General features: G+C 35.9%; 1 protein-coding gene across 6 annotated transcripts in view; it reads right to left on the bottom strand.

Annotated features, from left to right (window-relative positions):
- Positions 1-3,930: 3,930 nt before the first annotated feature.
- The window catches only part of LOC131425902 (uncharacterized), a 215,498-nt gene continuing 203,888 nt past the window's right edge, over positions 3,931-15,540 (bottom strand). For all 6 annotated transcript variants that reach the window (XR_009229041.1, XR_009229042.1, XR_009229043.1 and 3 more), the window contains one exon: positions 3,931-6,236. Coding sequence is in view for 2 of the 6 variants with exons in the window: in XM_058588180.1 (XP_058444163.1) it covers positions 6,172-6,236 (65 nt within the window). In the remaining 4 variants the exon portion in view is untranslated. The remainder of the gene's footprint in view (positions 6,237-15,540) is intronic.

Here is a 15,540-nt window from a genome sequence, read left to right as displayed (position 1 = left end):
TATACTGAGTTTGTCAGCAAATTCTACCGAGATCAGCAAATCCGTTTGCCGAGATTTCGAACAGTGTTTTAACTTGTACTGAAACTCGCTGAGACACTTATCATCTAATGTCTCTTGGTGGATTCGCAAAACACCACGTCGCCATTGTTCGTAGAGTTTGGAGTTGGAAAACATATAAATTGGATGACAGAAAAACATATTTATATTTCGTGAAAAGGTAAGTGGAATAAAAAACTATCTCCTTACATATATACTCTCACATATCTGCTTATTTCCAGGTAGAGGCGTTGAGAAGTGCTAGCAATAATTGTCTTTGGCCATGATGTTGAAATGAACTCTATTTCATACAATAATAAAGAAAAATCCTTTGTATGTTCAAATGCTAATGACTCGGCAATCCGCGATTCATTCCTCTTCGCCTTCGCCGAGCTAACAGAAAAATTTCTGCTGACAAATCCGGCAATGATTGACAGTTAACAAATTAAGAATTGCCGAGATTCTCAGTAATTATACATTTTGCCTAGACGATTACCGAGCACTCGGCTGTGCGAATCTCGATATTTTTTTAGCCGAGATCCGCCTATCAAATTTAAGTGTGTAGTTACAGAATTTCGGTTTTCGAATTTGGATCCAGAAATCAGCTAGGAAATTCTGTTCCTAACTCAAGATCCGGAATTTGGTTCAAAAATCTTCCGAATGTAGTTCCTAAACTCAGTTCCAATTAAAGAATTGTTAAACTGATTTTTTTAAACTAAATTCTAGACTTGCATTCTGGACTGGAACTCTTGACCTGTCCTCTGGAATGCAGTTTAGAACTGAATTCTGGAAATACAACCTAATTTTAAAATGTGAGTTCTGTTCCTGGTTTTAACCTGAAGAACTCCAGGTTCAAAATTCAGAAACTGTATTTTAAATCGGAATTCCGGACAGGAATTTTGGAGCTGAATTCTGGTCTGAACCTCGATTTCAGTTCCGGAATTCAATTTCAAAATTCATATTTGAAGTCCAGGTCTAGAATCAAGATCCTGATTTTAGATCTATAATTCGGTTCCAAAATCCCGGCTTAGAATCCAGTTCTGAAATTTGGTTTCAGTTTCAGAGTTTCAGTGGACCCTAGAATTGGATACTGGACCTGGATTTTGGTCTGAGCTGAACGAGTCAACTAGGCAGGCTAGAAGGAAGGAAGCATCAATTTTTTACTTACTTTACTTATCAAACATTTTAGAAAACGTTAATTTTTAGAAGATGCCTCATAGTAAAGTAAGGCGCAACCACTAACTAAGCGATATCTATATCTGGATTCCGGTCCTGAACACTGGATCAGAATATTTAACTATCGAACAAGGTTCCTGGATTAGAATAGTGAATCTGAAACTGGATTCTTTGTCCGAATATGGATTCTGAATTTGAAGCAGAATTCAGTACTTAAATTCGGAACATGGATCTGGATTCTACACACTTAAAAAAAACTCTGTGATTTTACATCTTATTAGATGCACATAAATGGAGCGTCGCAGCTCGCGCAAATTTCCGTGGAAGAACATTTAATATTGTGTCTAAAACTCCATACATAAATACTGAGAGCAACCGTCGCGACTTGAACCGAGAATCATTGGATCGCAAGTACGTTTGTTAATCGACCGAGCCACCTGAGCATGCATCTGCTTGGCTGGTAAAAGGTGCATTTAAATTCATACAGTCGCACCTGCTAGTAGTACGCAAGTTACAGTCGAAACCAGTAAAAATCAAGTTCATCTAACTTTAAGTCATTACAAATGAGATTTTCCGTCATTCGACAAATTAGGTCTTTTTGAATTACATCGTATGAGGGATTAGGTCACCTGTAAAATTCAATTTTTTTTGGTGTGTAGATCTGGAGTTAGATTGTGAATATGAACTCCTAACAGAGACCTTAACATAGCTTCTGGAGTTTCCGAAATTAAACTTTGAACCTATTTTGCACTTGGACTGTGACTGGATTCTGGATCGGAGTTCTCTAGGATTCCTCAATTCTAAACTTGAACCTTAAATTATTGACAGAGATTCTAAGCCTAGACCAGGATTCTGAACCAGGACCCTGCAGTTGGATATCCGACAAGGTTTCTGGATCTGAATACTGAAACTGGACTTGGTATTTAACCAGAATTCTGAACCTGAGGCAGAAATCTACACTTGGATTCTGAGCATGGATTTGAATTCTGAACCTGAACCTCATTTCTTGGCTTAAAACTCTCGACGAAGGTTTCGGGTCTAAATCTGGAAGAGAATTCTGAAGCTGCAAACAAGACTTTTACCAAAGACATCATATTAACAAGATATCCAGCTCCCACATTTTCAGAGCAAATCATTGGCAACATCCTTTTTTGCGAGCATAGCACCCTCAGGCGAGTCTGCATCGAATCTAGTACGTAGAAGTAGGGGAGAGAAATGTCACATTCGTGAGCGCAAAAATAGCAGCACTGCGCACCCATACAATTTACATGATATGTTGAATGTGATGCCGTGCAATGGCGTTACTGAGCTGAAGATTGATTTCACTCCAAGCTGGCAGGGTCTGCTTTTACTCAAAACATTTGAACAGCTGAAGCTGGATTCAGAAACACAACTCTGGACTTGGCATCTGGGCCAAAATTTTGAAGCATGATTAAAGACCTGGTTTCTGGATCAAAGTTTTGGACCTGCATTTTAACTTTGGATCCTGATTCTGTATTCTGAAACTGATACAGAATTCTTTATTTGGATTCTGAATCTGGACCTAGATTCTGTATATGGATTCTAAGCCAACATCTGAATTCCAGACCAGGATTCCGTACTATAATTGGAACTACGAACCTGGATCTGAATTGAGTAACTCGACCTAACCTCTGGACATGAACTTGTGATCTGAGTGTCGAATCTGAATTCCAGACCTGAAATTGGGACTTCGATTCTGGACCGGGATTCTAAAATTGGACTCAGATTCTGGACCAAAATTCTTGAAAGAGATTTTTACCTGAACCAGAATTCTGGAATTTGATTTTCAACCTGGACTTTGGTCCTGGGTCAGTATTCTGACCCCGGATCAGCTTCTGACAGACTTTTTGAACCTGAAACTAGATCCTGAACCTTAACACTTCACCTGAATTCTGGACCTAGTTTCAGAACATCCCGCTTGTGAGGAATTCTGGCAACCGTCAGAAGGCTGGCTGCATTCCCGCAGCTGTCAATATTGTCCAGGCGAAATTACGTCATTATCTCGCCGCACGTGTCTTGTTTATTTTTCTCTTCCTTCTTTTTTTTTTAATTTGACTTCATTTGATATTGGTCAATCCCGCATGTCCATACAAAAAACGAATCTTAAGACGAGGTAAATGAGATTGAAATATGGGTGTGTTTGGTAGTGAGAAATCAATGTTATTGGCAATAACATTTTCCATAATTAGATATATGAAAGGCAATAACTTATTGTCTTTCATATGTACTTTTTTTGAAAAAATGAAACCAAGACGCTAAAAATGTGGAACCGATTCAAAACGGTTCTGCCAATCTTATATGGCAAGAATCCGACAGAAACAGAACCGATAATAACCGCTAGGCGAAATTCTCTGCCGGAAACGGTTGTTGCATTGTTGCCAGACTTTTGCCGGAATTCTGGCAGAATTCTGGCAAAAATGGCTGGCAGACATAGCCAGCCGTCTGGGGGGAAATCTGCCAGCCGCATATAAGTGGGATCGGCCTGCATTTTGGATCTGGGTTATAGACTTAAACTCCTGACAGGAATACTCGGGTTTTCGTGTGTTTTGGACATGAGTTCTGATCCCGAGCCTAGATTCTGGGTCCGAATTTCTGAACCTAAATTAGATGAAAAAAAGAAAAACTCTTCCTAATCTGGAACTGTCATCACATCAGCTGTTGGGCACAGACTGAAAAAACACAACCCAACACATCGAATTTATTTTAAAATATCTTTACTCTGCACACATTTTCAATCCGACTTGTTTAGCTAGTCTCCACATGGAATTCAATTATTTCCATCGATCGGTTCTCATTTTTATTTTTCAAATAACACTTATGTCACATAATTTTTGTATTGTTTTCAAAACCTCCTTCCTTCGTCGCTCCGCATCGGGACATTAGCATGGTTTACAGTTAACTTATCTAATTTTTTTTTTTCATTTATTCGCAATCACACACAAAACACAGCACTTCTCTCCATCAGGCATCTCATCAGTATTAGAATTTATATTGGAATTAACTCCTTCTCGTCCGTTTGTGATCAGTTTCGCTCTTCGATTTCGCTTTTTTATAACCAGTTTTCCCTAACGGATGAGTTTCGACTCTTCTATATTTCACATTCCAATTTCTCTATCTATCAGTCAAAATTCACTTCGGAATCCATTCAGAGAAGATTTTCCAACAGAATTGTCATTTGTAGGTAAAATCGCATCGGATTTTGGTGTAATAATTTCTGTTGTTGAATAAATTGTCGACTTGTTGAAACTTAATGTTCGATTGACTTATCGGAAGCAGTCGGAATTCAACAATTTTCGATATACTCAATGCCCGTCGGATGTATAATACGAAATTTGGTTTATTTTGTTGATTTAGTCTTAAAAAACGTTTATCAAGCAAGGTATCAAACTTTGGAGAGAGTTTTTATGTTCCCGATTGCATAAGCAGGTGTAACTGGAAGGGCCGGAATTGTAAATTTTCCACGAATCTGTTTGGATTGGTATGAGAAAGTAGGGCACTGCGAGTAAAGTGGATCGATCAAGTTCTACACGCTCAAAAGGAACTACTCAAAATTGAGTATGATTCGTCATTCGTTTTTAGAGAAAGGCTTCGAACTCAAAACTTACTCAAATTGAGAGTAGCAGTTTCTCTTGATTATTGCCGGAAATTTTTCAAATGTATTTTTCTCATTCAGAACATCACAGGCCTAGGATGATAGGTAAGGCAACTAATTATGCGAATATTGAGAATTTTTATCTGACTGACCAATCGCGTTTCTCAAAAAGTAAATGTCTGTTGATTCCTAACGAAATTTGTCCTCAATAAATCCTCGAAAAAGTGCGGATGTTGTCAAACCGGTTTCAGCCCTATCGAATTTCTTCTTTTCCCCCTATCCGTGCTGTTTGTTTCCTATCTACACTTACCAACAGTAGTTTAGTCAATCTTGTTATTCTCTTAGCCTTCAAAGTTCCGGTTATGATTGAAACATCATCCTCTTTTTTTCGTTCCGAATCCATTCACTATACCCTGACCCTGGGTTTCGCCAAACCAAGTTTACTACTACAAAAAACAGAAACACCCTTTCCGCTGTACCGACATCTAACACTATCGTTTTGTTACGTTTGTTGCCGCTAAATATAACTTCAAACATCAAGAGTTATTTGATTTTTTGTTTTCTTTTGTTTGTTTGTAACAATGAAACTACCTTTTTAATGACTGACTGACTGTTGATTGAATTGTTTTTTTTCCTGCCATTCAACCGGTTCCGTAAACGCCTACTGCCTACGACTATAAATACAGGAGGATCGCAGAAGGCTTCTGTTTCTATTCTCTGTCGAATTTGTTACGGCCTACTAATTTACACTGTCCCATTTGCTATTCTACCTTCAAATATAGCAAGTCATAGTAAATCGATTGTATTTTATTAGATTAGACTTAGCGAAAAAACAATAATAAACGTTTCTTATTTCTTGTGTTTTCTTTTTGTTTGTTTGTTTGCTTGTTTCATTACAACTAGACATGTAAATATAAGTTACCATCTAAAGAACGTTGTACAACGAAGAACGCAGGAACTAAGCTGAGAAAGTATGAGTTTGGTTTCGCTATAGATCTAAAAACGGTTTCGCTCTCAGCTTTCCGAAAGGCGCTAGAAAAGTTTCCTCCTTGCTTTGCAATAATATTTAATTGTCATAGTGTTTGAGTTGTTTTGTTTTGTTTGGGTTTTTTTATTTCATTATTATTTCAAAAGTAGTACCTAAGCGATGAAAAAGAAAGCACAGCTTCTCGCTACACACCCGGTTCTGCTGGGTACTCCTCCGACTGTGCCCAGTTCACATCCAGCGGGATGATACCGTGGCACAAATCACCCGGCAGGACCCGGCTAGGCTTGTGGTGGTGGTGGTGGTTCTGGTGATGATACTGATGGTGATGCTGACTGGGGGCACACCGTTAGGGCAAATATTAAACGGCCGTCTCGTGGTCCGTTTCGTCGATCCGGCCGAGGCGCCACGCGTTCGGATCCGCTGCTGTGATGGGGGAAGGGGGGGTTGGAAAAAGTTTAGAAAAAAAATAACAGAAAAGTTTAGCCTCCTTGGATAGTGCTGAAGAAGTGCGGAAAAGTGAGATTCTATTCTTATGTTATTGAGTGCAATTGTATGTGAGCAGACTTTAATTCTACATGAGTTCTGCGAGGATGCTTTGTGGAACGAAAACAATCATGCGGGTGAAACAACGTTGGTACAAAATCCATTACACAGCACACTATGCAGGGAAAAGTATAGTTTTGTATAGATCTACTACTATTACAGATAAACAGACCAAACATTCCCTTTAACCTTTCAAATTTCTGGTTAAATTTTTACTGTTTTATCGTTTTTCAACCAATTTGATAGTTTGATTGATAGTTTTGAACGCTTGTTAAAAATACAACTGCTTTTTGTCACAATCATTCCCAAATAGCATTTATCGTGTAGAGACGATATTATCTCTCATATCATACTTCAACACTGTTCTCATTGTTAGCATGGATGTTCTCTCTTGCACTCTAAATTTAACAATTTTTGACGAGTGACCAAAGATGTACGCACTCGAGTATTGTCATAATGTGAAACGAAACCTTTGCAATTTACCAAACTCCTAGATGACTACTAGCTGAAAACGACAAGTTTTTCGTAAATCAATTTATGTTCGGGACTGCATCACATACGTCAAGCTCGATTCTAAGTAGCTTCCCGGTCAAAAATTTTGTATCGGGAGGTACTGATAAGCTTCATGGTCGTGTTTACCAAAAAGTTTGCGAAGAAGGCCATGATTTGCAGTAATGACCTCGACGATGACAATTCAAGTTTACACTGAAGAAAGCCTGAAAAAATCGTGAATTTCCGTCATCCACAGACATAGGGCTGAAGTCCTCATAAGGCCCGATTTGGTCAGCATGCAGTACTCCAAGGTGGTTCTCAAGCTAATGAAATCTCTCAATTGTATGGAATTTCGATTTATCGGAAAATACGGAGCAATTTCAATGCAGCGTCTCCATTATATGGAAGGTTCCTTTCTTCACCTGTGGAGAACGTCACCGGATGTTTTGGTTCTCCAGAGAAGTCATGACGAGTTTATAAAAGTCTTTGAAAACAATCAAATAAACAGTTTGCATATTGTTTGGAACACCACGTGTACAATAAATTCAATTTTGAATCGTAGAAACAAAACATTGAATCGTCGGAAATGAAAAAAATCTTGTCATGATACAATAAAATGCACAGATAAAAATATTTTGTAAATTTACATTTATTTTCATGCACATATTCGGAGCAGGCAATTGAATGGAAAATTACATTACAAAACTAAGCGTTTGTAAATATACAGTCTTGTTCAATGAAAAACTGAATGAATATTAATGTAATTTTACATCAATCATGGTTTCAAATCAGATTTTCGTTTCAACTGACGTCTATTTCATAGTACCTTCGGTTTACATGCCGTGTAAGTTTCATTATTTCTTTCTGTGTGTATTGTAAGAGCAAATTCAGCAGCTGCGAGATTCATATGGGTGGTCTATAATATAACTGAAACTGAAACAAACGTATCCCCAGCAAGCCGTTCTAGTTTTATTTATTCGACCAGTTCTTCTGTCAAATTTAAAACTGGTCTACAAATAGAACGGCATCCTATTTTTTGTATATTTGAAACACAGATAAAACGCTGCTGGGGCTGCCAGTTTATTTTGTTATAATTTCTAGATTTAAATTTTAAAACTGACATAAATTATGCACCTAGAACTAGAACACTCCTGAATATGCCCTAACCCATAGACCTGAATCAATCGTTTATGCTGTAGAATCATGCGTTTATTTTTTAGGTGCAGTCCGCGCTCAATAGATTTTTCGAGATAGATGTTCTACAAATACAGATATTCTTGAAAAATAGTTGGCAGCTCTGCTCGGTAGAACAAAAGAGTGACGGTTGTCCGATGCTCTATTCGACAGTCCCATGTCAAAAGGGCCTAACTGCAAATGGCAGTTTCTCTTTGTTTACTTTTTCTGTCACGATTTTATATTTGACGCCTTATTCTTCGCAAAACTTTCAAGGTAAAACTACAAGCTTTCGATTAATATAGGAAACTTTCAAGAAGTTGCAGTAATGGCACCGTAATAATCAAAAGAGAAAGTAAACAAAGAGAGGCTCTCATTTGCAGTTAGGCCCTTTTGTCGTGGGACGGTCATATTGACTTTTCTGACAGCTCACTTACAACCACAAATGCAAATGAGATTAGTTGGTTTTCATCAGGAAACGCCTGCATTAAACAAGATCCAGACGATCAATCAACTTCGGTCGAAGTCAAGACCGAAGATCACACGGGTAAAAATCCAATACCCGTACCATGATTAAAAATCATGAAATCATGAATCATGCGTTTCATGAATAATACGTCATGATTTCATGAGCAAAATGATTGATATTATGAACAATAGCACATCATTAATGAAAAGTTTCATGATATCAATCACTTTGCTAATGAAATTTCATGAGAAGTTATGGTATATGATTTCATGATTAAAAAATCATGGTACCGGTAATAGATTTTTATCCGTGCAAGATTAATTTAAGCCGAATATTACTCACGCACTCGACAGTTCTGTGCCGGTGAAAGTCATCTTATGCCACGTGTGAATCGCTTTTACATATTATTTAGTTTTCATCACGAATTTTATTGGCCATTATTTTTCCACTAGGGTCGTCGTTCATTCTTTATATAATTTCCTAATAACTTTTTCCCTGTTTGAGTATTTTCTCTAAACGGAACGAATGGAAGAAGGTGTAAGATTGTTGACAATACTATGTTTATTACGTAAGCATCGTTTAAATAATGCCATAATAGGTTCAAATACGAAACAACTAGTTCTTCAGTGAGCATATCTGCTGCTCGACATTCGCAGTGTGAGTTTCGCTTCAAACAAGAGCGATTGCGTCATCCTACTGGTGGTCGTTTGCATTGGAGAAAACTACGATGGGGAACATTATACAAAATCAGCCGTTCTAATGGCTTTAAATGTTATCTAAAGAACTATTAATATTCCTTCTTTACAAATCGAAGGTGAAAATCATCAGTTCAATACAAAACTAGAATAATTTGATTAGCTTTGTGCACTTTTCGCTGTGCGTAATTCGCACCAAACTAGTGCAAATAAAGCCAGCAATCAACTGTAATGCTCCAAACAGCGTTCAATATCGCAGAAAATACTACCTTTCGAAAGTTTGAAAAGAATCTCGATCATTTAGCTGCTGGTCGTTCGTGTGCGAGTAACAAAAAATATATTAAATCGGTCCGAAAAATAAAAATTTCAATTTTAAATCGACTTTCTGGGACTTATCTAAATTCTAAATTTTTCTTAGTCTCGGAAAGACAATTTTTGCCAAAAAAATTTTTTTTAGATAACACTAAATGCAATTTTAAGATTTTTAACATAAAAAAAATCGATTTCGGAAATTTCATGTACTAGAATCACGGGTTTATTTGGTGCTTTTTCAAGATCGATAATTTTCAAACTTTAACCGCTGGGCAGCACCCCTTACCTATGTCCGATTTAGCTCAAATTTTGCATGAAGACTTTTTTCGATATGCTTAAACTTTTGAACAATAGCGCTTTACGAAATTAGAGGTGATCCCAAATGATTGGCACCCTTATAGGTATACATTAGAGCGGTAAAAAACAACGTGTTTTGTCGGTTACGTCACTTATACCATTATATCTCCGGAACCAAAAGTCACAGCCATTTGATCTTCGAACTTGATCAATGGCCTAACAATAGCTTTGAAACGGGTCTAGACTTGTTAAAATCGGTTCAGCCATCTCCGCGAAACTTGCGCGGTAAAAAAACAACACGTTTTGTCGGTTACGTTATTTATGCCATCATATCTCCGGAACCAATAGTCACAGCCATTTGGGTCTCCGAGGCTCCGTTCGAAAGTCGGGTTTTCCAGCAATTCTAATACCTTTCTATAGAGAAAGGCAAAAAGTGTCGTCACTAATACATACAACGTCCAACTACATGTGTGCCACAACTCGGTGCGGAATGTTAGCGCAGTAGAGAAGGGCACTTAGGCAAGTGTCAGATTTACTTTGAGCGCCGTTCGCCAAACGAGAGGCAACCGATTTGTTCGGAATTTTGCTCGTGGAAATAATTGTCAACTGTGTTGAAAGGTTGAACCCAAAGCATTTTACAAAGAACTAATGCGATTTTACTTGAAATAAATGATTTATTAGTAGAACAATGTACCAAAATAAATGTACATTTTTAAAGTGACCTGTCCCTTGTCGACAGCAGTCCTACATAAATCTTGCGGTTATGTCTCTAACATTACCTACTACAAGTTTTTTGTAACAGACTTTTGAAAATAAAGATTTTTGCAGACATTCGTCAAAATTTGTAGACTTTAAAAATCGTCGCGGTTTTTTTTTCACACTAAATCAATTTCCATTCTTTGTAGAGAACTGAAGTCCGCAGACTTTTTTCGAGTTTATAGACTTCTTCAACTCTGCTTGAAAATATTCGAAATTTTTTCTGGCATCTCTGCCTGCATGTGAAACACACGAGGAACCAGCATAATTGAACATAAGCAACGAGCATGCTCAGCTGTGCGTGGTTCAATAACACAGTGCGTCCATTAACACTCCAAATACCAAGCCTCAAAAAAAGTTGGAACGGTAACTTTGAGCTGTCATAGCTCAGCTGTTTTTCAACGAATATCAATAAATTTTACACCCTCGAATTTTGTGAAGTTCGTAGATTGATTCCAAAACTTTGTAGCAGAAGATTGGCAAAGGAAAACCAATGAAAATTTGATTTTTCCCGTTCCAAGTTTTTTTCACGCGCCCAATATCACAGACTAACAGACATGACAGTATGAGTAAATTCTTATAAAAATAATTTTTCGTTATGCACTAGTTCCACCTATATTGTACTGCGCGAACTATTTACTATCGGTACACCCCTTGTGTTATGTACAAGTTTTTTTTACTAGTTGGTTTCCCCTCGTTTGTCAACACCGATCAGCTGCTTGCAGGGATGCCTGATTTCATCAAAATATTTGAAAATGAATCGTCACAATAAATTATTGGATAACGTTGATAATATATTTAACTTTTTCGCGATGTTGGAAGGTAACCATTTATTTGACTCAACGTTGTTCATCTAGACTATTTTTATTGTGTTGGTAGTTTTCACCCGAAATTAAGTGGCGGCAGACCAGAAGCAAGTAAATATTGTAACAACACGGGTTCGATTTTGTATTGCGTTGGAGGATGAGAAGTAGGCACAATTATGTGTATAGTTTTGGCAATATGTATTAAATCTGTATCCTGCATGAAATTCGCATGGACGTATACAAATCAATACATTACAGGTAATTCTGTATGAATGGCAACTCTGTTGGTAAATGAAAAAAATAAACAAAGTCTAGATGACAGACAGGATGTTTTTGATAGAGTAACGTGGCGCCATCATGACACATGTGAGTACTGTCCCAAATAAAGGAATATTCGAAATGACCGTTAAAATGATTGAAGAATCTAATTTGAGTGTCCTGTCTGTTAGTCTGTGCCAATATGCCCTATCTGCTATCCAATTTTCTTTCCTTTGGCATAATCGTCGCATAGAAAATATTGAATACTTCAACTTTACCGAGTTATAACTTTGTTGTTAGTCAACCGATCTTCAAAATTTGTTCACCATTGGAAAGGTACTACTTCCACAAATACAATGCACTGAAAAAAACTAAAAATAGGGTTGTCTACCCAAAGTTATAATGAAAACTGTAGATAGATGACCTAAGAAAAGATGAGACTTTTTACCATGGTCGTAAATATCTCGAAATTCAAAGCGATGATCTATATATTTTTATACATCATTCGATTGCCAGTGATACCAGCTACAATTTTCGCTCAACTACCTTTCCTGCACAATCAAAAAAAAACATTAAACAATCGATGAATTCATAAATATATATGAATTTTTCAATTTTTTTCACATGTTCGTATATAACTCAAAAATTAAAGCGATGACATGTACATTTTTTTGATTCAGAATATTGGAATCATTACCAGAAACAATGTATTGATGATCAAAATTATATATCCGTTCAAAGAATCTCAAGAAATTTGGTACAAATACAGAGAATTTCTATTATTGGGAAAATTTTGCCAAAAAAAAACAAATCAAAACTTTGAAATTTTATGACATATATTTTTTTATTATTTTAGTTGGAAATTTATTATGAACAAAATTTACAAAAAAACTGAAACCTGGATTTTACTGAATATCTTAAAAAATTTAGTATATATACCTAAACTCTAAAAATAATAATGTTTTTGTATTGGACAAAAGATCTAAACAATTTTTATGCACAACCCAAACGGAATTGTTAACTACTAAAATTAGGTTTTTTTGTTTTAGGTTTTCCGTAAAATCTCAGAAAATCGGTAGAAGATCGGAAATTTCAAAATTTCTGATATATATTGCGTATAACGTTTCTGCAAATCAAATATTGGAATCCGTTTTGATTTCATCTGTTTCAAAGAGACGTAGAATTTGTTTCTATTAATAAAATAAATTTTGTGACAACACGAAAATTTTAAATTATTTCAATGGCTTTGTACAAAAAGAAATAGAATGTAAATTTATACGAATTCCATATACTAACCCATGGCCAAAGAAACCAACTAAAATTAAAAAAAAAATATTGCTTGATTTTTGTTTTACTAGCAATTGAGAACAAAAAAATATATCATAAATTTTCCGCTATCCTAAACGACATCAATTATAATCGATAGAATATTAGAATTTAAATATCACAAACTTAGAATTATTTCGGAATGTATAGAATTCGAAAATTATTTGAATTTTCTATTAGTAAACAATTTAGAAAAAGTAGAATTCTGAATTTAGCACAAAAATCATACGAAATTAAGTAAAACTTGTTTTTATCCACCTAGCTGTGTAATGATGCCTTTCTCATATCTCTCTTATTCTCATATAAAAATGTATTCTTCAAACAATTCAACAAAGTTTTGTTTGATTTTTGAAAAACATGAAAGCTAGTGCATGAACTAGTGTAACCTACAAATTGAAACAGTTCTCAAATCGGTTAGGCCATATTTCTCAGTGAAGTGAGTTCCACTATTTTAGGCACTTATGAAACTGGAATCGCCCCGAATATTGGCTTTGCAGCAGCCTTTGCGATTAGCACCAACCAACCAATCTATTTGCAGCTTACAGTTGTCTTCGTCTCGAAAAACAACCTCTTCGTTTGAATGCTTTTTATTGAATGAAACCCTGCACCTATGTTATCAGAACTAATTGGCTCAAGTGGCATGTTCCCCTAGTTATTTGGAGATTCGTGCCTTGCGTAGCTTCTCATCAACTTCCTGATGGGAAGGGAAGGATAAAAGGAACATGGAAGGGAATCGGGAATTGGGTGAGGTGGGAAAACAGCACAAAACATAAAGAAATAAGTCGTCCTGCATCCCCGAAAGGATGCTGAACGATCTGCAGGTGCCAAAATGCACGGTTGATAGAACCTCCAACCACCGAGAGGCGTTAGAGATTTTACAAAAGCGACACCATTCAGCATTCCCCGAAGAATGCAGAACGATTTCTTCCCGAATATGCACTTGAATTAATTTGACACTTTAGAAGACAAAAATACCTTATATGGCTAATAAATGACTGATACGAATATTTTTCAATGAAAAAATCCAATGTATGAACATAAATACTAGAGCAAAAAATCTGATTTTTTGAGGAACACCCTAAGTTGCTCTTTAAAAATAGCTGTAACACTAAAACCGTTGCAGATACTACTATGATGTCCTCAGCAAAGCTGCTCGATATAAGTTTATCTACAGTTTTGCCGAAAAATGCAGTCCTCTATCTCAATACATCCGGAAAATAAGTTTCGGATCACCTTAATAACAAGAGCCACCCTAATACCATGTACATCGACATATGGTTTATCTTCACTGATCATTTGTTTCGAAGACATCATAGCTCTAAAGTATAAGGTTAAGCCATAAATGATTTGTCTCCCTAAATTATGGATCCGGACCACTGTGCAATGCAATTTAACTCGGAAATTTTAAAATTTCCGATCTTTTATCTATTTTTTGAGATTCTACGGCAAACCTACAACAGAACCAGAATTTTAGTAGTTATCAAATGCGTTTGTGTTGTGAATAAAAATTGTTTAGATCGTTTGTCCAATACAAAAATATTTTAAGAGTTTTAGGTTATTTACTAAAAATTTTAAAATTTTCAGTGAAATCCAAGTTACAGTTTTTTTTTGTAAATTTTGTTTATATTAAATTTCCAACTAAAATAATAAAAAAATGTATGTCATAAAATTTAAAAGTTTTGATTTCATGTTGTTTGGCAAAATTTTCCCAATAACACAAATTCTCTGTATTTGTACCAAATTTCTTGAGATTCTTTGAACGGATATATAATTTTGATCATCAATACATTGTTTCTGGTAATGATTTCAATATTTTGAATCAAAAAACTGTACATGTCATGGCTTTAATTTTCGAGTTATATACAAACATGTGAAAAAAAATTAAAAATTCATATATATTTATAAATTCTGTTTTCTTCTGATTGTGTAGGAATGGTAATTGAGCAAAAATTGTAGCTGGTATCACTAGCAATCGAATGATGTATAAAAATATATAGGTCATCGCTTTGAATTTCGAGATATTTACGATCATAGTAAAAAGTCTCATCTTTTCTTAGGTCATCTATCTACAGTTTTTATTATAACTTTGGGTAGATAACCCTATTTTTCGGTTTTTTCAGTGCATTGTATTTCTGGAAGTATTACCTTTCCAATGGTGAACAAATTTTGAAGATCGGTTGACTAACAACAAAGTTATGACTCGGTAAAGTTGAAGTTCTCAATATCCGATTCGCGATGCAGGTGCCGCATGAATGCAGATAGGGCACGTTTTGAGCTCGAAAAAAAACTTGGAACGGGAAAAATCTGATTTTCATTAGTTTTTCCTAAAAGATTGCCAATATATACTTAAAATAATCTACAAACTTCACAAAATTAGAGGGTGAAAAATTTATCGAAATTGGTCAAGTAACAACTGAGCTATGGTAGCTCAAAGTTACCGTTCCAACTTTTTTTGAGGCTTGGTGCTTCGCGTAACTTTTCTAGGCTTGGTATTAGGAGTGTTAAGTTCTCAGTAGATAATAGCGCCATCTATGTATTCGAACGCGCATTTTACAGCTTGAATCTTTCTCTATTTACTTGGCACATTTCTTTATATATGT

This window comes from Malaya genurostris, chromosome 1 (genome assembly GCF_030247185.1).
Source record: "Malaya genurostris strain Urasoe2022 chromosome 1, Malgen_1.1, whole genome shotgun sequence".
Lineage (NCBI taxonomy): Eukaryota > Metazoa > Arthropoda > Insecta > Diptera > Culicidae > Malaya > Malaya genurostris.
Note: the sequence above shows the minus strand (reverse complement) of the source record. Positions and strands in the feature narration are given on the sequence as shown.